At 40.4% G+C, this 27,567-nt stretch overlaps 2 protein-coding genes across 2 annotated transcripts; both read left to right on the top strand.

Annotated features, from left to right (window-relative positions):
* The first annotated feature begins 1,111 nt into the window (after positions 1 to 1,111).
* On the top strand, positions 1,112 to 13,851 carry copa (COPI coat complex subunit alpha). The gene is made up of 30 exons (XM_037084558.1): positions 1,112 to 1,322; positions 1,696 to 1,809; positions 1,907 to 1,980; positions 2,556 to 2,636; positions 2,734 to 2,810; positions 2,898 to 3,007; positions 4,688 to 4,797; positions 5,592 to 5,691; positions 5,896 to 6,114; positions 6,337 to 6,487; positions 6,613 to 6,679; positions 6,786 to 6,861; positions 7,095 to 7,177; positions 7,595 to 7,820; positions 8,305 to 8,443; positions 8,936 to 9,098; positions 9,246 to 9,392; positions 9,575 to 9,764; positions 9,863 to 9,958; positions 10,314 to 10,402; positions 10,518 to 10,641; positions 10,760 to 10,849; positions 10,964 to 11,067; positions 11,290 to 11,439; positions 11,527 to 11,667; positions 11,845 to 12,027; positions 12,145 to 12,255; positions 12,357 to 12,518; positions 12,975 to 13,169; positions 13,427 to 13,851. The coding sequence occupies exons 1-30, from the start codon at positions 1,283 to 1,285 to the stop codon at positions 13,484 to 13,486; spliced, it is 3,672 nt and encodes a 1,223-aa protein (XP_036940453.1). The 5' UTR covers positions 1,112 to 1,282; the 3' UTR covers positions 13,487 to 13,851.
* Positions 13,852 to 14,042: 191 nt separating this feature from the next.
* On the top strand, positions 14,043 to 25,699 carry ncstn (nicastrin). The gene is made up of 17 exons (XM_037084856.1): positions 14,043 to 14,320; positions 15,647 to 15,748; positions 16,264 to 16,387; positions 17,068 to 17,189; positions 18,305 to 18,450; positions 19,396 to 19,540; positions 19,711 to 19,823; positions 20,440 to 20,592; positions 20,691 to 20,795; positions 21,466 to 21,543; positions 22,074 to 22,243; positions 22,346 to 22,448; positions 22,701 to 22,799; positions 23,156 to 23,243; positions 23,502 to 23,665; positions 24,009 to 24,221; positions 24,417 to 25,699. Exons 1-17 carry the CDS (start codon positions 14,263 to 14,265, stop codon positions 24,537 to 24,539), a joined length of 2,106 nt encoding a protein of 701 aa, XP_036940751.1. The 5' UTR covers positions 14,043 to 14,262; the 3' UTR covers positions 24,540 to 25,699.
* The last annotated feature ends 1,868 nt before the right edge of the window (positions 25,700 to 27,567 follow it).

The raw sequence follows: 27,567 nt of genomic DNA, 5'->3' as shown, positions 1-27,567 counted from the left end.
ATAAACATTCATTCTTTATACACATGTGAGGAAGGTAGTAATATAAATGATTTGTGGTGACAAGGTTTATATTTGAATTAGTCCAAATTTGGTCCACCTCAACCAGCTACATCATCAAAGTGCTGCATACAGTAAATTTATTTAGCTTTTTGTTATTTCATTTTACTATAATGATGTACTTATGTGTTTTGCTCTTTGTTTTTATGATTAGATCAACTAAAAAAAACCCAAATCAACCTTAAAGGACAATGCAGCTTCACACCGTTTGACTTTGTTTATATGTGGCGGACCCTGCCACCTTTCTAGCTTCAAACAGTGTTCTGGGGATCTTATTTTCTTATTACCTCATTAATATTGTAAATATTGAAATTCATTCATTAAAAGTCCACTGACCAGCTCTTATTTATTAAAGTTTTCTTCACCCACTTACTGCTGAGCACATTAGATGAGTTTAAACTCCAGAGGAAGACCGTCTTTAATGAAGATTTTTTTTCAATGTCCTTCTTGTGTAATAAACATTAATGCTCAACATCTAAATACTCTCTGCACCACTACAAATAACAGTTGGGAGGAGAATCTCACCGCAAGATCCATTAAAGAGCTATTGTGGAGCTTTTGACAATATCTGAGTCTATCCAGTTGTCATAATTGTTCACGTTTAAGGTTTTCTTTCTTTCAGAGCACTTGAAGATCATGTGATATGATTGGAAGCTCCAGAACAGCTAAAAAATGGTGCATTTAAGCCAACATAGATGGAAAGTATTGATATTTAGACAAGATGTCACAAATGGGCAAACTTCATGTGCAGGTGAAGATCCTATAATATTACAGAGAGCTCCAGAACAGCTTCTCGGCTGACCTTTGGGGAGATCTTTTCTCAACCCTACAGACATATCTTTAATATATTTTTAGACGTATACTTTTTACATTATAAAGGAGCTTGTAAATTCTACTGTTAAACCCTATAGAATTGGATTATTTAGAGTACGTATGCTTATATTGCCTCAAATGGTTTGTGTCACTTCAGTTCTATGTGTTGTATTTCTAGCTGCCGCCGCCGTGGAGCTTTCTGCGTCAACTCGTCACTGCACAACTTTATTGTTCACAACCGGAAGACAAAACGAGCTACGTGTCAGGGAAAAGGAGAATCAGCTAAATGGGCGCAGGCGATCAGGCCGCCTGAGTTCAGCTGTCTGGAAAATTTCAGTTGTTTTTACAGTTCGTGTGGAGTCATATTTAATCGCAGCATTCAAATTGCGACGTGTATAATTGTCAAGTGACAATGTTGACAAAATTTGAAACGAAGTCGGCCCGTGTCAAAGGTAAGAGTTTACCAGCTGTAGTTAGCATAGGAGCTGATGTAAGCTAGCTGACGTGAACCGGGTCAGTTATTTATCCCTTTCACTGTTGATAACTCAGTTGTTTGTTTCAAGAGGATTATGTATCACTAACACTGACATTAAAGAATTTATTTCACGTCTAATGTCAAACTGCACTGATGATGATTGGTCACTAAGTGTCCGTCTCTGTCGTTATCTAGCTAGCGTAACGAAGTACACTGGCTTCTGTTAGCTAAACCTGACCATTAGATATGGTTTCCGTGCTGATACAAAGATGACCTCTCATCGAATGAAATCCAATGCCCTGTTTATACCTGATATTATAAGATACGTGAGCAACTGTAATTCCTTTCAGGCCTAAGTTTCCATCCCAAGAGGCCATGGGTTCTTGCAAGTTTGCACAACGGAGTCATCCAGCTGTGGGACTACCGGATGTGTACTCTGATCGACAAGTTTGACGAGCATGATGGTAAGCCAATTATGGTAGCTGATTAATGTATTATAATTTATATTCATTGTGTTCTCGATAGATTTATGTGATGTTTCTAATGTGTCTTCGCCCACAGGCCCCGTCAGAGGAATTGATTTCCACAAACAGCAGCCACTGTTTGTATCAGGAGGAGACGACTACAAAATCAAGGTTAGGCTGCTTTTTGACTCGCATGTTTCTATGTACAGATGTCAAGAATTTGACAGGTTTGAGGGAATGAGATGGATGTTTGGCAATGCTGTTTTGGCAAGACAAAGATTGTGATACTTGATGGTCTGTTCATTCATCATGATGCTGTTATGTCTTGTGGATTAAGATATTTGTTAATATTGTGTCTTATTATTAAATTACATCCAGGGGAACATAATTAACGAAGATCTACTAGATATGTCTAGTGGCTGGTAGATTTGTTTCACTCAAAAGACAAAATAAGTGATAATCTATCGAGAGGCTTTTTAAATGTAAATATGCACTAGCCATTTGGCAAGTAGACAAACAAGTTATTATTGTCTCATCATAGATATTTCTCTGTCACAAGTTCTTCATAACCACATTTAAGGAGTCGTTGCAAAAATTGTGTGTATCGGCCAAGATACTGACATCAGAATTTTTTTCTACTACTCATTATCTGTGTTGGAATTTGCCCCAAATATCACATTAATTTAGCACCTTACATTAATATATTATACATGTATGTGCTGAGTAAATTCTCTTGGTTTGACCAGGTGTGGAACTACAAGCTGCGGCGCTGCCTCTTTACTCTCCTTGGACACCTTGACTACATCAGAACCACCTTCTTCCACCATGTGAGTTATTGCCACATTTAACCATGCATGTATTTTATCACCGATCTCATGCCACAGAATGAATTAATTATTTATTTAATGTTTTCCCTGACTGTAGGAGTACCCCTGGATCCTTAGTGCCTCAGATGACCAGACCATTCGCATCTGGAACTGGCAGTCCAGGACCTGCGTCTGGTAAGACGCACTGAGATTTCTTATAATCACAATTTAAAAAGTTGATACTGAATATTAAATATGTCCCTTCTTTCCTCTGTATCACAGTGTGCTGACTGGCCATAACCACTATGTGATGTGCGCCCAGTTCCACCCATCTGAGGACCTGGTGGTGTCTGCCAGTCTGGACCAGACCGTGCGAGTGTGGGATATTTCCGGTGAGGGCCTGGGGAAGGTGGAGCAGAGGACAGAAGGCTGGGTTGAGAAAGGGGTGGGAGGGCAGGATGGTATGAGGGATGAGGAAGAAGCAGGACCAGGATGCATATGAATATGAAGTCCTGTACTGCCTCTTCTTCCTCTCCTGTATGTAGAGGACAAATCTCTGTGGGCTGTTTGCAGAAACACCTCTCCTTTCAGAAAAGACGAACAGTGTTTTGTTGTTTTGTCTGAACAAATTTACAGTGCTGTATTTGTTAAATGATTACTGCACTGTAAATACAAGCTCTGAATGAATAAAATGAATATCAGGGGGATGTAGTTATAAAGATTCCCAAAATTGGAGAGGTGTTTCTGTGCCTTTGCATGTTCTTAAAAACTGTTTTTTCTTTCTTGCTTCTTCTTTGTTGTCTTCTCACTAAATTAACTGGCTCAAATCTACTGTCACTTTCTTACATGTGAAAATGCATACGACCGTTCTGTATTTGTCTTTCTTGTCTGTGGGATTTTCTCGCATTGGGCATGATTGCATTTATATGTACAGTTTTAATGAGCTTCTGTGTCATAAGACGTCATAGCAGAGCGTAGAACTTTAACTCTGGACTCACATTGTTACTTCCTCAGTGTCCATTTAGCATGAAGGAATGGCTCACTTTGCACTCATACTTTCATTATAGGACGTCCATACTGCATCCCATACAGCTTCGTTTACCATCTCGTTATTGCATTGCCATAACTACTAACTGGTTTGAATGTGTATGTCTTACAAAACTTAAACCTCTTTGGTACTGATTTTGAAATTGTTTTATACACCTGCTGGCATGACATTTGCTCAGCTACTCAAAATCTAACATGAAATATACAACAGTGTTTATATTTCTTACTGCTGAACTTACCATATTGTTACCGGCTTAATTCCTAACCCAAACCTGTGACGTGTCAGATTCTGTTAACTCTGCATGTGACTCAAACATCTGTGCAGTAACCTGCATGAGCCTCTAAGAAAACAAAAGAAATCCTCCTCATATTCCTGACATCCAATGCCCCATCAGAGCACACCTTTACAACCACCACCCACCCCATCAGCCAAGTCCACGCGCTCCCTGCGTCCTCCTTATCCCATGCTCTCCCTGGAAACATCCACACCCACACATGGGTTCCTAGTGCCATTTCTCTCCCTCCTGTATCATCTCTTCACACTGTTGAACTATCTGCTCACCACATCGTTTCAGTGGGCAGGAATCATTAATGCGAGCTGTGTTTTCTCAATCATTTTTTCCTGATCTCATTTGAGTCTGGGAGTCAATCGGTATCTTGCACTGCTGTCCAATCAAATCTTGAGCAATTGTGATTTTCTCCTGTATGCGAGAGTCATTAACCCAATCAACAGCACTGTCACAGCCATGATTTTTTTCCAGACTCAAGCTGGTGTGGAATGAGAGAGCAGAGGTTACATTGTTGTGTTTCCGCCTGTGTGTGTGTTCAGTAGTCCAACAGTTCTTCCTCCTTTATAATTCCCCTCTGCTGCCTCTCTTCTCCTGTAATATTGCTTCATATTTGATCATCTTAATAATTTGTCCCTTTTTTTTCTACATGTTTTGTCCCTCCCCCCTGTGATTGTGCCCTGTGTAACATGAATATGGCTCCTTCCTTGCATGCGATTCGCTGAATGTTGGTTCCAGGTCTGAGGAAGAAGAACCTGTCTCCAGGCGCTGTGGAGACAGAGGTGCGCGGCATCTCTGGTGTCGACTTGTTCGGTGCTTCGGATGCCGTTGTCAAGCATGTTCTTGAGGTGAGCAGTGTGCTTGTTATTCAAGTTTAACAACCTTTGACGTTCTTTGTGTGTTGTGCTCGCTGGATACATCTTTTAAAATGTATTTATTTGTGCCTGTTGGTGTTCAGAGTATAATTAATTGATGGCCTCTCTGCCACCCTCTTGTCACAAACTGTCTTAACTGTATTGCTCTTTTGCCTGAAGCTGCTATGGTTCGCTAATAGTGGCTAAATTAGTTGGCATATTAGTGTAAAATGTGTCCACTGAAAAGCTGAAGAGAAACAATTTCAGCATTGTAAAAAGAGTTTCCAAATCGTCACTGATTCCAAGTTTCAGTCCAGTTCATGGAAAATACCAAATAAATTAGCTTTGGGAACCTCACTAAATTAGATCATGCACTTCTGTGTATTTTTGAGTCCTGAGTTATTACTCCTCAGTTTCCAGAAATGTCCCACCCAAGGAAATAAAATGACATTAATAACAGTGGTGTGTCATCCAATGAAAGCAATGGAAAATTGGGACGCAACTAGACACAGTCACACTCTCGTCTTTGGATTTCTTCTCTGCTAATGGAGGTGTAGTAAAGGTGCAAACGGATGATTTCAATGACTGTGCCTTTTTAATAAACACGTTTTCCCATAATTCTAAAAAGAGAAATGTGAAGCAGTCATGATGTTTTGTTTTTTTTTCCCCTGGAAGGACAGTCTGTTCTTTCGTCTTCAGAAAGTCTTCAGTCCTTTGCCTCGGTGCTGGCATAGCTGATGGATCTTTATTTGGGTTTGTGTGATGTGACTTTGTGTTTCTGTGGCCAGGGTCACGACCGAGGGGTCAACTGGGCTGCTTTTCACCCCAGCATGCCTCTCATCGTGTCGGGAGCTGATGACAGGCAGGTCAAGATCTGGAGAATGAATGGTAAGTGACTCAGAAGTCACTAGTTAAAGGCAGTGTCCATAAAAACTGAAGCCTTGATGTTATTTATTCAATTTAAGGTATAGATATACATTATGGAAGTAAATATTAACTGAAAAGATTCCTCTCTTTAAAGATGGCCTGTCTTCTGTCTCTTTTTCTAACACTTATGATTTTCCTCTGTGGTCTCCTTCTCCCTGGCTCCAGAATCCAAAGCATGGGAACTGGATACATGCCGCGGCCACTACAACAATGTGTCCTGCGCCGTCTTCCACCCGCGTCAGGAGCTCATCCTGTCCAACTCTGAGGACAAGAGCATCCGGGTGTGGGATATGTCCAAAAGGACTGGAGTGCAGACCTTCCGCCGGGACCACGATCGCTTCTGGGTGCTTGGGGCTCACCCAAACCTCAACCTGTTTGCTGCTGGTAGGTGGTGAATGTCGTCTGTGTCTGTATGAGTTTAACAAAGTCAAAGGGAGTCAAACGTCATGTTTTGAGTATGATGCAAAATTCTGTGTTAAGATTTCTGAATTTTTGCTCGTAAAAATCACACCTCCTCCTGCAGCAGAGGAACTTTTACACATTAACTCACACCGTAACAATGAATATATGACTGTTGCACTAAGAGTCTGTCTGTGTCTCTTCAAGGTCATGACAGCGGCATGATTGTCTTCAAGCTGGAGCGTGAACGTCCTGCATATGCCGTTCACGGCAACATGCTGTACTACGTGAAAGACCGTTTCCTCCGCCAGCTTGACTTCAACAGCAGCAAGGACACTGCTGTCATGCAACTACGCAGGTAGGGTCATTTCTCGCATTTGTGACATGTAGTGCATCCAAAACACAACCTCACTAAGGCCTTGTGGAGGTATTTGGATACTAGTGAGTGTAACATGCTGTGTTTTATGTATTTTCTTATCCTAGTGGGTCTAAGTTCCCAGTATTCAGCATGTCTTACAACCCTGCTGAGAACGCTGTCCTGCTCTGCACTGTAAGTATCTCTTAAACAAAACATGTAATCCCGTAATGGTATATACAGGCACTCAGGTCGAAAAAAATATATATATATTGAATGTAATGCTCTTTTCCTCCTGCAGAGGGCAACCAACCTTGAGAACAGTACCTATGACCTTTACTCTATTCCCAAAGAAAGTGACTCTCAGAACCCTGATGGTAAAAAAACCCCTCACTTTAAACATTCTGTTTCTACTCATGTTTTGCTTTGTAAACAGGGAGATACTTGTCATTATTTGTTATCTCTATTGACTGATTTTGTGCAGTTACGTACCGTCTACTGTATCTTTGCCATTACTTTGGTAAAAAATGTTGGATGCCAGCAAAATGGATCACTTTTATAAATACTGTATATGGTAAATAAAGTAACACAGAATCTGTCTCTTCCTCAGCACCGGAGGGGAAGAGGTCCTCTGGTCTGACTGCAGTCTGGGTGGCCAGGAATAGATTTGCCGTCCTGGACCGTATGCACTCAGTGAGTCCATTTGTAGGTTTAGAAAGTAGAGCGCCGTTTTGAAAAAGAACAGAGTAATGTCTTGACAAGGACCTCTCAAGTTAAAAAGTTTAAGGAAATCTTAAGAAAATATGAGAGTGTGAGACGAAATGTCCCTTATATCTATGTGAGTCAGGGACATTAATCCTCAAATGAAGAAGTCAAAGGTCTGATAAAGTCTAAAATTCTGAAATTGAAACTGGATTTATGCAGCCTGAAGTTCACAAAGTTTTTTTTTTTTCTGTTTACTATATCTTCAGCCATACAGTGTAATTCATGAGCAATAAGCAAAAAACATTTAATGCAAATTTTGAAGAGTAGAAATATCATCATTGCTCTCTATGCTTATCCAACTTGAACTAAGATCTTCCTGTAATAGTTCTTTCTCCTTTTTTTTAGCTGCTGATCAAGAACCTGAAGAATGAAATTGTGAAGAAAGTTCAGGTGCCGAGCTGCGAGGAGATCTTCTACGCCGGGACGGGCTCGCTTCTGCTGCGAGATGCCGATGGTGTCACGCTGTTCGACGTGCAGCAGAAACGCTCCCTGGCCACCGTTAAGATCGCCAAGGTCAAGTACGTGGTGTGGAGTGCCGACACCAGCCACGTGGCTCTGCTGTCTAAACACGGTGGGTAGATGAGACAAGATACTTATCACAGAGTCACAACACATTGATCCTGCTCTGTCCTCAAAACCTGTTTTTACTGCCAAAGTGGGTGTTCGGAAACATCACTGAGACATGAGCCCTGTTTAGAAGGCATTAGTATAACCAGGCACAGGTACTTATTTGATTTTAGCCGTTCTTAATAGAAGGCTGCTAAAATCATCATGTGGGGATAATGGAAAAACAGTTCCTTCACACGTACATGTCTATGCATCAGATTATTCTTAAAGGACAAAGTAGCTCAAACAAAGAAGTGGATGCTTCGCTTAATTCATTCAACATTGATTTATGAATGCTGGTAAAAGCACGTTATGAAAGGTTTTAGTGCTGCTAAGTGAATTTGACTTGAAAATGATGCTGTCATTGTTCCAAGCAAAACCGCTAATGATAGTTTGCCTGAAAAATCAACAGTGTCTTCATCTGTCTTGCTCTCTTTTTCTTCCCCCAGCCATCATGATCTGCAACCGTAAGCTGGAGAGTCTGTGCAACATCCATGAGAACATCAGAGTGAAGAGTGGAGCGTGGGACGAGAGTGGAGTCTTCATCTACACAACCTCCAACCACATCAAATACGCCCTCACCTCAGGGTATGTTTTACCTTTTTAAAAGTAGTGTTCATTTAATGTAACGCTTGACAAAAGTCTAATTTTGTAGAGCTAAACACTAAAACACACCTATTATTTTAACTTTTATAAGGAAACTATAATACATATATATATATATATATATATATAACTAAAAATCTGGCACTGATTACAGGAAGTGATGACAAATTTACCAGACTGGTGGTAGGCACACATTTTCCACTTGATGTCTCACTGGCCTCATTTCAATGATAAAAGCAGTTTCTATAGTGCAGAGCAAGCTGCAACACAGGATAAGTGAACCATTTTCTCATGTTGCACTACTACATTCTTAATATATTTAATTTGTCCACATATGTTTTGTGTCCTCCCTAATCAGGAAAAGCAGCAACATCAGATTGAAAGGTTTTACAGCCACAAAAGCACCCAGCTGGTGTTGGGATATTTTCCTTAAAATGTGGTTTAATGTGGATCTTTACTTGTGTTTCACTGTAGTGATCATGGCATCATCCGGACTCTGGACCTGCCCATCTATGTGACCCGTGTGAGAGGAAACAGTGTTTACTGTCTGGACAGGGAGTGCAGGCCACGCGTCCTCACCATCGACCCCACAGAGTACCGCTTCAAGCTCGCCTTGGTCAACCGCAAATATGATGAGGTGAGTCTTTGAATCAATTATTGGAATACACTGTATTTACTTCCGAACAAGGATGATGAGGATTTCCCATCTCTAATCTTAATTTGATAGACATTTTTATCTTAACTTTACCGGTTTTACACAATCCTCTTATCCTCATCCCTCCAGGTGCTCCACATGGTGCGTAATGCCAAGCTGGTTGGTCAGTCCATCATTGCCTACCTGCAAAAGAAGGGTTACCCTGAGGTGGCACTGCACTTTGTCAAAGATGAGAAGACTCGCTTTAGTCTGGCTCTGGAGTGTGGAAACATCGAGGTGAGCTGCTGCTTGACACGACAAAAAAAATCTTTCTCATTTATGACTTGCACTTTTCTATGTTTTGTAATGTTTTTTCATAGATGTTGATGATGTTCATATATTCTCTGATGAGCCAAATTTTGCTCTATCAGCTCCTTTCTGTTGTCTGGTTAATTTCTTTAATAACATTTCTCTTCCAGGTGGCTCTGGAGGCAGCCAAAGCCCTGGATGAGCGCAGCTGCTGGGAGCGTCTGGGTGAAGCAGCCCTGCTGCAGGGTCACCACCAGGTTGTGGAAATGTGCTACCAGAGAACCAAGAGCTTTGACAAGCTCACTTTCCTCTACCTCATCACTGGCAACCTGGCAAAGTTGCGCAAGATGATGAAGATCGGTGAGTGATTGATATCTATTTATTAAGGGAATTTTTCAGATGAAGTTTGTGTGTCTTGTATGTCAATAAACTAACATTTGTGTACTCTTGGTTTACAGCTGAAATTAGGAAGGACATGAGTGGTCACTACCAGGCAGCTCTGTACCTGGGAGATGTCAGTGAGAGGGTCCGCATCCTAAAGAACTGTGGACAGAGTGAGTGTCACCAAGTGTCTCATCACATGTCTGCTCTTATTTTCTCTATTTGCACTCAACAGTCATGCATTATCTCTGTGAAATTAATGAAAATGTTGAAAACGACCTATCTCACAATGTTAAAGAAACAGAGAAAAACAATTCTTGGGGGGTTGGGATGGGATGGGGTCTATTCTGGGCTGAAACCCATCCACCATTCCAAGTTTGGTGGAAATCTGTGTAGTAGTTTTTGTGTAATTCTGCCGACAAACCAACCAAACAATAAACAGACATGAGTCTTCCTTGGTGCAGGTAATAAAAGATAACATAAGCAATAATTGAGCTGAATCAAACTGTTTGTTTGTTGTGTTTCCAGAGTCTTTGGCTTACCTGACTGCAGCCACTCATGGTCTGGATGAAGAAGCTGAGGCACTAAAGGAGACCTTTGACCCAGAAAAGGAGACGGTGTGTTGAGAAAACATTACTTCTACCTTCATGCACGTGACAACAGTAACATTTGGTCAGTGTAGTGTAGCTGTTTTAACTTTTATTAAATGATGGTGGATCTTGTGTCTTGTAGGTGCCAGAGGTTGATCCCAATGCACAGCTGCTGCAGCCTCCTCCACCCATCAACCCCCTGGACACCAACTGGCCTCTGCTCACAGTGTCAAAGGGCTTCTTTGAGGGAGCCATTGCAGCAAAGGGTGAGTCAGTTAAAGGCAATACTCTAGTAATCACAATACATTTCATATAAAAACATAGTGTCAATGTTTGTGGAACCCTATGGCTATTGAGTTAGAGCTTTTTTTTATTTGGTTGTAGGGAAGGCAGGTCAGATGGCTGCCGACATGGACATGGATGCCCCGGGAGGCGAGGGCTGGGGGGACGATGCAGAGCTTCAGCTGGATGAAGGTAAATGTAGTTTAACTTAAGACTGTTTTAACCTGATCTCTCGGTGAGCAAACATCAATACTGCAGTGTTGTATAAACTGATTTGTTTACCTTTTTCATCTCTCTGTCTCTCAGATGGCTTCATGGATGCCCAGGAAGGATTAGGTGATGACGGAATTGGAAAAGAGGAGGGAGGAGGCTGGGAGGTGGAGGAAGACCTTGACCTTCCTCCAGAGCTGGTGAGGGGAGCTACATCATTATAAATCACACTGCTAATAAAACAAAGCTTATTGCTAGAGACAAGAATAGTGTGAGTTCATTTCATATCAGTCCTAAATAAAGTCCTATATGTAGTTTTATAAATATGAGATCTTGAAACTCTTGAAAAAAAAGAATTTAAATTGTGTTCCTACTCAAACTGTTAAAATGTCTTATAAAAATGTCTTTGTTCGAACCATCAGGACATTCCGGCTGGTGGTGGAGGAGGAGGAGCAGAAGACGGTTTCTTCGTCCCACCGACCAAGGGCATGAGCCCCACACAGCTGTGGTGCAACAACTCTCAGCTGTCTGTGGACCACATCCTGGCTGGCTCTTTCGAAACTGCCATGAGAGTATGTACACAGGTTTAAAAAGGTTTAAAATGCTGTGACTAACTCATGCATTATACTTACATTTTCTGTTCCCCTTCTTTACCACAGTTGCTCCACGACCAGGTGGGAGTTGTTAACTTCGGACCCTACAAGTCGCTGTTCATGCAGACTCTGTCCAGAGGTCGCACCTGTTACCTGGGGCTGCCTTCGCTGCCCTGCCTGCGCGGCCATCCCCAGAGAAACTGGAAGGTACAGTTCTTAGTTTTTTCTTCCACTCTAGGAGTGTCAGTGATGTTCATTTACACCAAGCGATACTTAATTAATTTAAATCTTACTCTGTAACTACATCTGTGCCTGCCCGTTTGTATTTAACCCCCCTTTTTTGTAAATGTAAATATGCAAATATTTAATTATTTTATTTTTTAGGACTGCGGGGCAAAGCAAGGGCTGCCCGCTGTGGGCCTGCGTCTCTCCGACCTCATCGCCCGCCTGCAGCAGTGCTACCAGCTGACCACGGCCGGGCGATTTGAGGAAGCTGTCGAGCGCTTCAGAGCTATCTTGCTGTCTGTTCCTCTGCTGGTGGTTGATAACAAGCAGGAAATTGCAGAAGTGAGCACCAAACCTGCTTTGAATCACAGTTTAAACTCTAAATGCAGCACAGATTATTGCAATGCTCTTGGTGCATATACATTTTAAAGAAAGTAAATGTGGCTGTGTGTGTTTCAGGCTCAGCAGCTGATCACAATTTGCAAAGAGTACATAGTGGGTCTTACCATGGAGACAGAAAGGAAGAAGTTGCCTAAAGACACATTGGATGAGCAGAAGAGGCTGTGTGAGGTAAATATCTGTTGTCTTGATTTCATGTCAATGCTGATTTGTTGACTGTCTATTCATTTCTGATTTTCTCATTTATACGTGTGTTTTTTCTTCCCTTACAGATGGCTGCTTATTTCACCCACTGTAATCTCCAGCCGGTCCACATGGTGCTGGTGTTGCGCACAGCTCTGAACCTCTTCTTCAAACTGCGTAACTTCAAGACGGCTGCAGGCTTTGCACGGCGCCTGCTTGAGCTGGGGCCAAATCCAAATGTTGCACAGCAGGTTGGTTGTGACAGCCATAGCTTAATTTCAGTGTTTTCATTTATATTAAAGCAGTTTTCAGTTTTAAAGGAGCACTTTGCACCTCTGTTGTTTCAGCCTGGAGACAGGAGTGAGTGGCGAGTTCGTTAAGTTTTACAAACTGCAATAAATGAAAAAAATAAACTAAATAAATTGCCAAGTAAGGAAATACTCTTACAGATGTTTTCCTTACTGACCACAAAAATATAACCATACACCTTCTGGATTCAAGTGCCTCTCTTTTCACTAAGACAAGCTTAACTGCCTCATTAACACATTTGATTCAAACTCGACATAAACTAAATAAAACTTAGCAAAACAGGCTAGGTTTGTCTTTGTCCAGATTTTTCAAATGACACCTTCAAATGGAAAGACCTTTTTTCTTCTCTCATCTCTTAACATCATGTTAAATCTCTAATCTCCAATCTTACAATTCAGACTCGCAAAATTTTGGCTGCCTGTGAGAAGACCCTGACAGACGCACACCAGTTGAACTACGACCCCCACAATCCATTTGACCTATGCGCTGCCTCCTACGTCCCTCTGTACCGTGGACGTCCTGTTGAGAAGTGCCCTCTGTCTGGAGCCTGCTACTGCCCGACTTACAAAGGCCAGATCTGCAGGGTCACGCAGGTATGTCGGGACTGGGGACAGCCTTCATGTGTCTCTTGTGTGTATATATCGTTTCTTATTAGGGACAAATTTAAAAGTACATTTTTACTGATTTAAAGAACTAAATGGTATGTGCAGGAAATGTATTGAAGTAGGGTGGTATCTCTGTATACAGCTGAAATTTTTAAAGATGTTGAAAGAAATCCAGAAAAAGAGATTTGTTAGGTCTTATCCTTTGTTTCCTCCCTTCAAACCTTTAATTTCTTCTCATTTTTCAGGTGACTGAGATTGGCAAAGATGTGATTGGTCTGCGTGTGAGTCCACTCCAGTTCCGTTAAGATGAGTTGGAGAGGACGAGATGAAGAGATGAACAGCCTGTTCAAACACATCCACCTTACCCTGTAGAAAATAATACAGTTATTGACATGAGAAATAAAAGCAGAGATCTATATGTTTGCTCACAATGATGTTAAACTTCCTAAATCCTTTTAACTGTCTTATTCACTATGTCACCTGTTCTGCTAAAAGCTTTTTCTTGAAAGTTTCAGCTTCCTCATTTCTGTGCTGTGGCTTTATTAGAGCTGTAAACCTAACTGATGTCTGTTTTCTGACTTGTATGACATGAATAATTCAAAGTGAGCAGCAGTGCTCGGTGTATCTGGGAGGGCAAAATAAAATAAAAATGCCTGATTATCAATGGAAATGTGGAGTGTATGTGATTTTTTACTGTGGTGTTTGTGGGCTCAGCATAACCGGTGTAAATTTAATATGATAGTTTTATTGTGGTTAAGGAATATCCAAAGTGCAAGAACAGGGTTGAGTCATTGAGGAAGTGGGTACAGAATTGAGTCATTCCTTAGCAGGCATTGCGTGGGCCCATTAATAAAATACATAGAAGTGTTGGGAGGAGGAAAATTAGTTTATTACGCTAACGTATTATTTACTTGACCTGAAAGTAATATTATAAAAGACGGAAAAACTTATAACTACGCTGCAGAGATTCAGACCTGCCATTTTGACTGCCCCTCGGTCAGGAGACCGGAACCAAACAGCGGAACCCGGACGTTTTCCATGTCAACACTCGCTGTTGTGTTCTGCTTTCTAAACCAGGAAGATGGATTTGTTGTCGATCAAATGGATTGTTAATTTGATAGTTTGTTGGCTTTTCATCGGTAAGTTGTATTCATACTGTGTCCGACTCGCATGTCCACGTATTTGTTAACGAGCGGGGTGTGTTTATGTTTCAGGCGGTTAGCTTGGTGAGCTTCTTTGTGCTCGTAGCTAGCCGACTGCTAACGTTAGTCTAGTCAGCGTTAGCAAAAGCCGACCTGTTAGGCTTCAGTCCCCAGTACCGGTTTTTTCACATAGCGTAGCAAGTTTTACAATGAGGTTTAGCTTTGCAACAATTTTTGACCTATTTCCATCTACTGGGAGTTAAGAAATAATCATGTACATATTTTAATTAGCCCCTTTAAAGACTTTTCCCTGAGGCAGCCACAGATTGGGTCTGCCCTCATATGAGCGACTCAGCATCAGCGTGACTACTCGTGATTCCCCCGCAGCGGCCGCCCCGACCCCGACTGAGTAAATGCTAGAACATCACGCCAAATTACATTCAGTGTTTAATAAACTAATATTGATTTAGTTGTCAGCCAACATGCAATACAAGTGAGTTAAGTCGCATCATATCTTTAGGGTTGCCTGGCAAATTCGGCATACAGGAGATCCACCAAAACAGAGCTGTCTTTTATTTAAGATGCATTTAAATTATACGTTAAGGTTACTGTTGTTTTGAGTGTCTTGGTGTAAAGTGCCAACAGGTGGACCGAGCCGAAAAGCATAATTTCTATTGGAAAACCCCGCTGGTGGTCGTTGGGATGAAAGTGAAAGTTGGGTGTGTGTTAAGAGTGCAGGCAATGAGCACAGACTCATGCTGTACAAACAAACTACTCTGCTTTAAATTGCCACCATTTTGAAAGGACCTGTCAGTGATTTCCTGCTCAGACGAGAGAAGTGTGAATATTTATAATCCAAGGACTGACAGGCCAAAGCAAGAAACGCTTTTGTTTCATTAGAGTTTTAGTAAGCTGTGCATATCTAAACTGCCACATCTGATTAGGCTAGCTAGTTTCAAGTCTCTAATAAATACTTTTACTAGTGAGAGATGTGCAGAATGTGACAGAACTGGTGTTTTCTCTTTTTAAGGGTGGGAATCACAAAGTAACTCATGACACCACAATATTCATGATACTTTACTCACGATAACAGTAGTTTCATGATACAGCGATTCTGCTACTGCGATGCATTGCTGGACAATAATCTGATGATAGTATACAGATCTGCCAGTGCACTGATAATTGTATTGAAAGAGGAGGCAGTTCGATACAGTGCCATATCCATATTTTGTCCGGTCCCTACTCTTTATTGTGTACTACTGGTAAAAGCCTGGTATTACTCTGCTCAGGCCATTGTTAATATGTTTTTTTGCTCTCTTGCAGGTGTCGGCTGTAATTCAGTGGAAAAGAAGATTTATGTGCATCTCAATAACACTGTCCCATGTGTGCGACTGCTCAATGCAACACATCAAATAGGCTGCCAGTGTGAGTAAAGCGATAGATTAAAGTGATGCTTAGCACTTGTCAGAACAAGCAAAGGTGTTTCTGTGACACTCATGACAAGTAAAGATACCCGTAACAGTTTTCACATCTCTTAGATGTAGATTTTGTGTCCCAATGGCCTTTGAGTGTTCGTCTTTCAATTGGTTTTTGTAGTCATTTTGAAGAATTGTCAGTGTGGTTGGATGCACCAGGAAGCTACGTCTTATCATGTGGTTTTAAATGTAAGAAAATGAATTTCCAAACAAGATGAAAGCACGCAAGTTGCAGATAAACCACTGATTAAAAGCTGTTAGTCTGTACCATGAACTGTTATCAGACCACAAAAGCAATTTTATCTTTGCTGCATCCAAATGTCATAACAGATCCTTTTTCCGATAACTGAGAAGAGGCCTGGTAGAGACGCATTGCTAGATAAGCTTATGGACATTATTCATCAAGTACTGCAGTTGTACATCATGTCACATACACTGATATTTGATGTTCTCTTTCGATTCCAGCCTCTTTATCTGGTAATGTGGGTGTTCTCCATGTGCTTGAGTCAGAAGAAAACCTGGACTGGGTCCTGAAGTCTGGTCCCAATCCTCCTTATCTGGTTATCCTGGAGTCCCCACTCTTTACCAGGTACAGTTAGCATGTCTCACCCTGTAGAAGGAGTGCCTACACTACTGAGAGTATTTGCCACTCTCTTGTCTTTCACTCACACACTAAATCGTTTCAGACATTTATTGTTATTTTTTGACACTTCTTCAAGTGTTAGGTGGATAGAAAACAGTCAGCGGATTAAATGCTAGCCAAAATAAACGTCAGTCGATAAGTCCTTAAGTTTCTTTTAATTAGAATAGAAGAGAATAGAACAACTTTATTTTCCAGCCACCGCAGGAAAATTGTCTCTGGTCTCACCCAGGAAATAAAAACACATGTCCACAGGGTTAAAAACAAAAACAAGATGGATCACATGAATAATACAAAGATCTCTCAACTTAACCCCTGTCAGTGCATTCATACCCATAGTGTTCAGCTTATACTCTCATATTTAAATTTACTGTAATTGGTAGACTACATAAGATGCATTTGTGATAAATGAGCCCTTGTAGATCTTTTTTATGTTTAGAGTAACAGATGGTAAAGAAGTTTTAACATCAGTACGTGGCAGGCAGTGACACCTAATCAGCCATAAGCTATCAATAACAGAAATGTACAGTAAAGTGAATTTGACAGAATTGTACCTTTCAAACATATGCCTGACCTGTATTTGTCTCTATATCATTCCCACTGCCCCGTGCCGACTGTCTGCCTGTCAGATCCATCATGATGAAGCTGAAGAACGGCTCCAGCAGGGTGGCAGGCGTTGCTGTTGTGGCGCCCAATGCAAACCCGCCCAAGGGCTTCTCCCCACATACCACCTGTCCCAACGAGAACACAGGTGGGTGGGAGTTTGCCTGCTAAGACTCGTTCGTCAGTATTACACCAGCTGCAGTAATTAATTGTTGTTTTATGACACTCAGATGGCACAGCTCGTGGAATTACAAGCTGTAGTGGGTTTAGTCTTCATGTTCTTGTAGCAGTTTCTGATGATCATGTTTGACTATACAGCACAGATTTAATGTCTCATTACTTTATACTTTTCTTATTTCTTTCGTTTTGCTGTAAAATGCGAGAGATACCATAGGTTAAAGACTGCATGTATGATCACACTGGGAAGAAAAGCTTCAGGCACACAGCGTTGAAGGTTACAGTAGCATCAAGTTTTAAAATGTTAATTCATGCATCTTTGGTTCACTTTAGTATCACTGGAAGATGATTCACATAGCATTGTGCTCAGGTGCAGTAATTAATATAGATCACATTATATCCTCACTTATTCATTCATTCAAATCAGATTACGTCTGACCTTTAAAGTTTAATGTACTCAGACCACTTGGTCCAAATGGGGGGAAAAAGGATGATGGAAGAAGGTCGAAGTGCTTCAGTTGCATTACATGCAGTATTGTTTGACTCTAGTGAAGACACACATGGCCTTGGAACGCTGGTCATTTAATAAAGCTTGTTGCCTTAATCTGTATGAAAGAATTTTAAGCACCATTATTTCATGTTTCTTGCTGAAATTCACCACGGGAGTCACTTTCTCCTGTGAAATACGTATAGGATTTAACTTCAGCTTTTATTTGATTTTTTTAACGAAAGAACTGGTAATTAGTAGTTACGGATCTTTTGTGCTTTTTCTATTCAACTGGCGAATTTCATGTCTATGGCACTCAAGTACAGAGAAACAAGTGTGACTTTGGGTTCTGGAACCCCTTCGCCTCTATGTAGGAGGTATTCATACTGATTGTTTTAATGGCAAGGAGTAACATATGAAAAAGTCCTCTGAAGTCAACTCCTTAGATGCATGTGAGTCATGTTGAGTCATGTGGCTCACTTACTGTAAATCAGGGATCTAGATACCATTTACGTTTTAGCCTCAGTCTATTGATGTAACTTCAGCTTAAACAGTAACACATATGCATCTGCTTAATTCACTCTATGTATTTCCCTCAGGTGTGTATTCGGAGGACTATGATCCAGCCCTCGCCCATTGTAATGTGACCGTGTGGAACCCTTTGGGAAATGGTTTATCATATGAGGAGTATGACTTCCCCATCTTCTCAATGAAAGATGACAATGACACTCAGATCATACGGCAGGTAATATAAGTTTGCTGCTAAATCTGTTCTTTTTGTCTGTTGATAAAAACACTTTGGACTTAGTCACCACACAAAATGACTAATTGTTTTTTGTCGTTGGTTTTGGTGAAAAGGAACTTTACAAAACAGAAGTGTTGCAGTAAAATCTGATCTGAACTTGTCCCAGTTGTGGTTGAGATCAGGAACGAAGCCAGTGAAGTTGTTAAAGCAGCTCTGGAGATCATCATCGTTCTGAAGCAGACATGTTGTGACACATAATGTTGAGACGATTTGTCAGAACCCACAAATCATTAGCTGCTTTTCCAGCATTGAGACAAAAACAGACAGATCATGTTACATGGCTTAAATTATCTTCTTCTGATGCACTGCAATTGTGCATATGTTTCTCCTGAGCAGCCTTCATGTTTCCGCTGAAAACAGCTGCCGAGGTCAACATGACCTTTGACTCTCTGTTCTGTTTTATTTCAGCTTTCAGTTTCGGATCACTGATGATGGCAAATTTCATGTTCAGACTTGCCTAGTTTAACCTCTATATATTATTCAGTGAAGGACTGGATTGGTGACTTTTTGTGTTAAGCTTTATTCATGTTCTAGTTTATTTGTTTGAGTTTAACACTGTGACTGTCTCCGACAAGAAAGCAGTGTAGACGAGGGAAACTGTTCTGTAAACCAGCAGTTTCAGGTTTGATCATCAGCGCAGCTGCCGCTTCAGAGTGATACATTTAGACCTACACATGGTAGTTTGAACATAACTGTGCCCAAACCTGCCACTGTACCCCTGAGCAAGAGCACCAGACCTAAGTGTGTGTGCTAACTTGTTCTACGGATTGAAAACTATTTGAGATCCTTTAAAAAAATGATGTGAATGTTATTGTGGTTTCCGTGTCTGTAAACACAAACCCACACACGAAGAGACTTCATAAGTCTGGTTTTCTACATTTTCAGTGTTACTTGGATCATAACCGCGCTGTGAATGGCAGCCTTCCTCAGTACCCGCTGTGTGCCATGCAGCTGTACTCCCACATGTCCGCCGTCACTGACACGGCCACCTGCATGAGGAGGAATGACATCAACTTCAGCATCAGCCCAGGTATTTACACAACATGAATAAAGGTGAACTTTTTTGCTCACTGTTCAAGGTCTGATACGAGTTGCAAGAGATTTAACAATTACTATTTCTAATGCATTCATGTTTCTGCCTCACAATAAGAAAATCAATTTAAACTTTAATTTAATTTCTTGTTCTGTGTTTCCCTTTAGAGATGGTTTGTGACCCTCTGGGTGACTACAATGTTTGGGCCTCCACCAGGCCCATCAACAACACAGCCAAGGGCCACAAGATGTTTGAGAGTGTGGTCATAGCAGCAGCCAGGGTAAGTTACAAAGAAGAGCCCTAGTACTCTTTCGCTACAGTACAACATTTGTTAGTTATTAGCATGCCCGTGTGGGTTCATGAAAACAGTTTTTCAGCCAGATTCTGCAGTGATCTCACTCACTTTAAAAGCTTTCCAGTGTAAAAGTCAAGTCCAAGATAAGCCCTGCTTTGTAATGTGTGTCATGTGACCTTACAGTCGCAGATAATGTCTGTGTTACTCAGAGTGTTCTGTGCTTTGCTTCTTGTGTAAATAGTTTTCCTAATTCATGACCTTAAAAACAAGTGAGAATAGTTACACTCAAGAAATGTTTATTAATCAGTTAATTTAAATAACAATCAGCAGATTACTTGATTTAAAATAATTCTTACTTGCAGCCCAAGCTCACTCATAACTTTTGCAACAGAAATTCATTATACCATAGGTAAACCAAAAGATGAGAAAGGCTGCATTGAGGCCACATTTTGATTTATGGCATGATGTAAATAGGTTATACTATGTTAAAGTAAACTACTAACCTAGATTTGATGTCTGCTTGATGGATCTCTCCTCTCCTCTCCTCTCCTCTCCTCTCCTCTCCTCTCCTCTCCTCTCCTCTCCTCTCCTCTCCTCTCAGTTGGACAGCAGATCTTTCTTCTTCGACATCGCTCCAGGAGCAGAGAGCGGAGTATCTGGCTTCGTCACTCTACTGGCGGCCGCTCAGGCCCTACGAAATGCCACCCAGGAGGCTCAACCTAACCGCACCATCCTCTATACCTTCTTTCAAGGGGTCAGTTGTTTCCACCTTAGTGTTTGCACCGTTGTGCTTAGTACGCTAAATTAGATTTTGTCCTGCCAGCCTTTCTCATGTATTCTGTTTGACTCCAGGAAACCTTTGACTACATCGGCAGTTCGAGGATGGTCTATGATATGCAGAACAGTGACTTTGCTGTGGACCTGGACAATGTTCACTCAGTGTTGGAGATTGGACAGGTGTGTATTGTAAACTCACTCAGTAACCTTTGTGTATTTGATGTCACACCAATATAATATATTATTGGAACACCTAAAGACGGAAACATTTGAAGGTGGAGTGGTTTTTTTTGGGGGGGGGTGTGACTTTATAAACTTACTGCTGAAAAAAGAAAGCCGATAATGATGCGGGTACAGAGAAAACAGAGAAACAGCAAGGTGAGGTAAGCGAGTGTGCGCATTAAGGTGAGCAATCAAAGCAGCACAACGTAAAGCTCTTGCAGTGATTCTAAAGGAAGATGCATGATTTTTGAGTCTCATTCTTAAGTCATCAAAATCTTTCCAAATGATATAAATATCTTCAGTCTTCCTCAGAACGTTTTACCATAGTTATCAGTCTCAGAAACGTTGGTGACCCCAGCATTAAACCACCTATAACTATATATAACTTTTATAACAACTAAAAAAATGTCTGTATTTATAATGTGGTCAGTCATTCAAAGATAACTCCAAGTTCAGTTCAGCATGTTAGTCCTAAAATAATTGTACTTGATTAACTGCAGCATTAGCTTTGTAAACAAAATCAGAAAAGGATATGCGCTTCAGTTTTTTAAAATTAATTTAATTTTGTAGTATTTATATTATGTACTGTGTGTGTAGTCGATCAGGATGTTGAATTTGTTCACTGTAGGTGGGACTTCGTGCTGACTCCAAGCTGTGGCTTCACTCTGATCCAGTGTCGAGGAAGAACAGCAGTGTCAACAACGAGGTTTGTATCTGTACATTTAAGTATCATGTATGAACATCACTACATCCATAAGAAATGAAGTGTAATTCAAACTGGAGTAAAATATACCTTGTTAATAGGTATTGTTTAAAATAAAAAACATGAATAAAACTAGAGGTGCTGTTGTCACCATATAGAAACAGTAAATACAAATGCATGTATACAGTAATATAAAATGAAATTGCATTTCTTTAAAGAGCCTCTAAAAAATAGAAATATTGTTTCATTAAAACAAATATTCGGACGAAAACAGGAAGAGATGTGGAACCAAATGGAAATTATCCTTCAACACTACTTCTATATAACATATTATGTATCTGTGATAAAAAGTATTATTTTTAGATTGTGAGCAGCCATTTTCACAGTTATTGATAAAACCCACAAAGAATGTGAATATTAAATGACTGATTAGGAGCAAACTTGGCTGTAAAATCAGAGCAGAGATGCTAATTTAGCTTACAGTGTGTGTAGTATTGTTTTTTGTTTTTCATTCTCTTTCGTGTTTGTTTCAGGTGAGAAAGCTCATTGTAAACCTTCAGACGGCTTCAGGAGGTTTGAACGTCTCAGTGGAGGAGCCACGTTTCTCCCAGCCTCTCCCACCGTCGTCCTTCCAGCGTTTCCTGCGAGCTCGGCCAATCCCTGGCATTGTTATTGAGGATCACCAGTCTGCTTTCAGCAACAGGTGACTCAGGGCTTCTTAAATACACACTATTATTACACACTATTATATTTCATTGTAGGAATTGCATCTTTATTTTAAATGTATTATCTGCTCTGTGTGCAGGTTCTATGAGAGTATGTACGATAATGCAGAATACCTGAACGTATCTTACCCACCAAACATGACTCCAGAGGAGCAGCTCGAGTTTGTCACTGAAACTGCGAAGGTATTAATGCAATTCAGCAATATTCACAGTATTTATGCCATTTTTAAATTGGCCAGTCCACATCTTCAGCTGCACTCAGTGTGGCCGGAAAGATGTAATTTTAAGAAGGGATACGATTCACAGTTTTTGTCTTCTTTGCTCTGATGTCAACATCAACCCTTCTTTATCAGAATAGATGGTTGTCCTCTTTTTCAGTCTGAAAAGGAATAATGGCTGATGGAAAACAAATGTTTCTGAAAAAATATATTTCAGGCTCTCACCGAGGTGGCCACCATGGTGGCTCGGGCGCTCTACATTCAGGCAGGAGGAGCAGAAACTCAGCTGAGCAGCATTAACGCAGACCCTCAAACAGTAAGACTGTTGGATCTAATTTGGGAATCATGACTGAAAGACTACTGAAATATTGTTATCGAAATGAAGCCTTGAATACAGTAAACAGTGTTTTATATCTGAATTGATCAAAAGTTGCTCTCATTTTCTCTTTTTTCTTATTATTTTTCATTTTATATTTAGGATTTGATTCAGCACAAGTCATTTACATATTTCTTTATTCTCTTTTCTTGTACATATGATTATATGTATTGCTTCATTCAGCTGCAATCAAGAGGTTTTTTGCTGCATTTCTGGATTTTTAAACGATGACTAATTTTTGTGCTGTGTGTTGTTAATTTTTTAATTGAGCAGAACTGATTTATTTTCTCTGTCAGGTGACCCGAATGCTTTATGGTTTCCTTGTTCGATCAAATAACTCCTGGTTCCAGCAGCTTATTCCCTCTGACCTTGCGAGCCATCTGGGTAAGCTGGGGAATGCATTTCTTAAAATAAGGTTCTTACAGAATTGACAGAAATAAACTACTATTTATTACTGGCACAGTCTATCTTGAGTGGGTTTTATTTTGAATCTGCTGAGGAAATGATGAATGTCACTACTGTACTCTTTGGTGTTTATATTTTAGTGTATATTTCTTTTGTAAATTCACTCTGACCCAATGGACAGTAGTAGCGGCATTATTTCCAGACACTAAATTTAATTTCGTCTGTCGTCTGTCTCAGCTAACAGGCCAACAAACTTCTATGTCGGCGTGGCCCAGCAGTCCAGTGAACCGACCCTCCTGGTTCAGTACCTGTTGGCTAACCTGACTGGTAGCACTATCAACATCACTCAGGAGAACTGCCAGAACCAGAGAGAGGATGAGGAGGACAAAGAGAGCAAACATGTAAGACCTAAAGCACTGAGCAGTTTTGATAATTGTTGAGTCTTTTATTTTTTTACACTAATTATAAAGAGGGGTAAAAAGGACATTTGAATTAAATTTAGATTTTCCTATTTAAACAAACCTAATTAAGTGACACCAGCGTGTACTGTCTGGGCTTAAAAGTGCAACTGTCCTCTTAGACAAAAATCTAAAAATACTTGATGAAAATAAAATAAAGGTACATTTTGAATTATTTTGCCCTCTGTTGTGAGTTGGAGTTTGACATGTTTCACTTGTTTCTAAAAAGAAATAATAATTATTTCCCCCTCCACCTCCCTGTGACATCCCTCACCTACCCCATCAGATGTACTACTATATGTGGGTTCAAGGCGCGGCGCCCCCCAACAGCACACAGCGGGAGAGTTACTGCGTACGCTCCACGGTCCGTCTCTCCAAAGCGCTGTCCCCAGCCTTTGACCTGCGGGAGTACACCTCCACAGATTATTCAACATGGACAGAGTCCAGGTGGAAGAGCATCAAAGGACGCATATTCCTGGTGGCCAGTCACGACTTGGAGGTAAAGCCATCACTCCGCAGAGACAAAAACACATATTTGCATATTTATAATATAGAGTTGTAGTTACAGCTTCTTCGATTGCTCCCAAATGACCAAAATAGATAAATTCATACAGCTTTAATGTCTTATTGTTGTTGTGTACGTATAGAATAGCGTAGAGCAGAAGTAATAAGATTGTTCCTTTGACTCCTCCAGATGTTGACGCTGGGTGTAGGTGTTGGCGTGCTGATAACATCCCTGATACTGACATACATTATCAGCTCGAAGGCTGACATGCTCTTCAGCGCGGGGAGGGAGCCGACCAATGCCACCTACTGATCCACACGGAGACTCCACAGGCCTACGACCACTACTACTACTATTACTACTACAACTACTACTTCTATCCATGGACATGGACAGGCTCTCTTTTCTTTAAATCACACAAGTAGGTACAGGTTAGACACAGCAGCAGTGGGAGGGTTTTTTTTTTAGTCAACGACTCCATGTTTATGGACTCACCGAGGTGAGGCGTGACATGAGGACTGGACTGGACTGGATTGGATTGGCCTGGATGGATCTGGACTCATCAGGGTCAGAAAACACTGGTCAGGCACCAGCAGGCCCTGCCAGTGAAAAGATGTTTATATTCATTTTTGTTTTCCCTTTTTTTTAATTGTAAAAAAAAAAAGAATGTTTTTGTTTACTGTGTCATGGGATAGGCACTAAACATTGAGCATTATTTTGAGTGTGTGATTGTGAATATGTAAATGTGAGAGTATGTGTGAGAAATTGACAGTGTGTATGAACACAGGATGTGTGTGTGTGTGTGTGTGTGTGTGTGTGTGTGTGTGTGTGTGTGTGTGTGTGTGTGAGCACGCGTGTGTGAGGATTGCGATGGTATGTGCAATACTGTAGCCGTCTTCTCTGTCAGTGTAGTTAACTTATCAATCAGTTCTAATGATAAGGAACCACTTTTTGCGTCAATGAACAAGTAGTTAAATTTAAGGTTTTGCAGAATCTGGAAATGTGTGGTGAAGTATTTTGATAAGTTTTAGGTCCTGGGATGTTGATCCTAGATATTTATATTGTTCAGTCCCAGTACACATAACTACACGTGTTTGTAGTTGTACAGTAGATCCACTGCAGTTTCACGTATTGTGATATTTGTGTGGCAAAGAAGAATTTCCTGAGGGGTCTGGCACGGCTGACAAACACTTCACTTCAGCTTCATATCGAACAGCTGCCAAAAATCAAAGTCGAATCCAGTAAGAAAATGTTGTTTCGACACTTAAAATGCGCTGGTACTGTGGCTGTGCACTCTTTTTTGGGTTTGTATTTTTTTCACATGGTTTCTTTTAATGATAACCTCTGAAAATTGTGACAACAGGCAAGATGGTTTTAATTTGTTTTTTGATGGATGTTCATTTAATGGCTGGAATCAATGACCAATTGTGATGCCTTGATGAAGAAATAAATATTGCTTCTTTTCCAGTTTATCTTTCATTGTCCACAGACCACTGAAATGTAACTGATCTCTTGTCCTTACAGGAACAGTTCACCCAAAAATGGGAATTCTGTCATTAAAAAAAATGTAAATAAAAAAATACTTTTTAATTTTCTTAGAACGCCTGAAAGAAGGTCTGTGGTTACCACAGCTTTACAATATTTACAAGTGTTTTTTCTATACATCATTAAATGTCCAAATTAATTTTCTGTTGTAAAAACAACAGTTGCTAACAGGTGGCTAAATGAGACTACAGGAAGTCCAGGATATTAAATGTCATCATTTTGAGCATGAATATTCATCTAGTCTTTACATGCTGACTGTTCTATCTCTAACTTTAAAACTTGTAGATTTATCAATTTATAGAAAATATGCATAGTAATTGTGTAGGAAGACACCTAGTGGTGGTGAGGTGTAAGTCATGTGAGTGCAGTGTAGCCTGTTCATAGCCTGACATTAGTTTTTTAGATTTGATCTATGCTTCAGAAATCACTAAGGTGGTGTTCATCTGTGAGTATTATCTTGCTGAACCTGTGAGTATCATGAATTTATGTAAAACACAAGGATTATTATCAGCAATAATTCAAAATCCAATTAAAAAATCCCAAAGGTTTTTTGTCGAGGGAACCGGGGCGATGCTAACTTCCGGTTAGACTAAACAGCCATGTTTCAACCAGTAGAGGGCAGTGAAATATTTATAATTACAACACAAGATGTAGAATTCAAATACTTTGCATCAAATGGTCAAGACTTGGACCTGAAGCAATCAACAACACTACCACTCACCCGTACACGTTAGTTTTCATGTTAGGAAAAATGATTCAGTGTTTAGCTGCTCTTTAACTTTAGGCCGGTGCCGGACACCTACAAAGAGAAGTGCGGCCAAGCGAGAGGGAAATCCGTGCTCACTTCTGTTTAGGCACAAACTAGACAGCTTCGGATGTTGGACAGAAGTGCTGTAAATTGAACCAGGTGAGTTGCCCTACGCCTACAGCTGGTAACACTGGATCAAAACTCCCTGATAAATGTCACCCTGTCAGTTTATTGATATGGGTGCAAGCAGAGGTGACCACATAAATCAGGGTTTCGATGTTGCATGGTATCGGAGGCTGAAAGGAGATGAGCGATTTCTATCTAGTCGTAGTCAACAGCTCTGCTCATCAGACTTCAGGCTGGCAACCAAACAGTTAAAACCTTAAAATCAAACAACAAAACAAAACATAGAACTACACATTTTAAAACGAAAGTTGCTGAATCTGTTGAAATATCTCAGTGAGAACAAACCATTACTCCACGCCGAGGGCATTTTATAAATGAAGAAAAAAATTTCCCCTCAGGAGAAACAAAATAACAATATTAAGTGACAAAGAGTGTGCTTAATAGAAGGAGAGCTGTTTTCATATTCACATATATGTCAGTTGTTAAATTGATCTTTACGTGTCATTAAAAAATGTGCTGGTTAAAGACAGTCTTCCGTGTATCTGAAAACATTACTGATTGAGATCAAGACTTTCTCCTTATACTACATTGCCAAAAGATACATGGAAATTTAGAACAATTTTGAACATTTCTGCCTCTTTGACAAATACAATCATGAAATAAACCATCAAAGTCCATCAGAGACATGTGATAAGATGTGACATGATGCACACATGGTTGATGTTGTCTTTTGGGTTCTTCTCTTGTGTTTTTATATTTGCAGTACTTTTTTCTGTAGAGAACAGGAAAAATGTACATGGTATGGTGACTTTGGTTATGAAAGCTTATTTCAGTTAAACTCTATATCTTTTTTTATTTTATTTTTTTAATTTATTTATTTATTTTATTTTATTTTTATTTAATGCTGCTGGTCCAGACACA

This window comes from Acanthopagrus latus, chromosome 21, assembly GCF_904848185.1.
Source record: "Acanthopagrus latus isolate v.2019 chromosome 21, fAcaLat1.1, whole genome shotgun sequence".
Taxonomy (NCBI): Eukaryota; Metazoa; Chordata; class Actinopteri; order Spariformes; family Sparidae; genus Acanthopagrus; species Acanthopagrus latus.
Note: the sequence above shows the minus strand (reverse complement) of the source record. Positions and strands in the feature narration are given on the sequence as shown.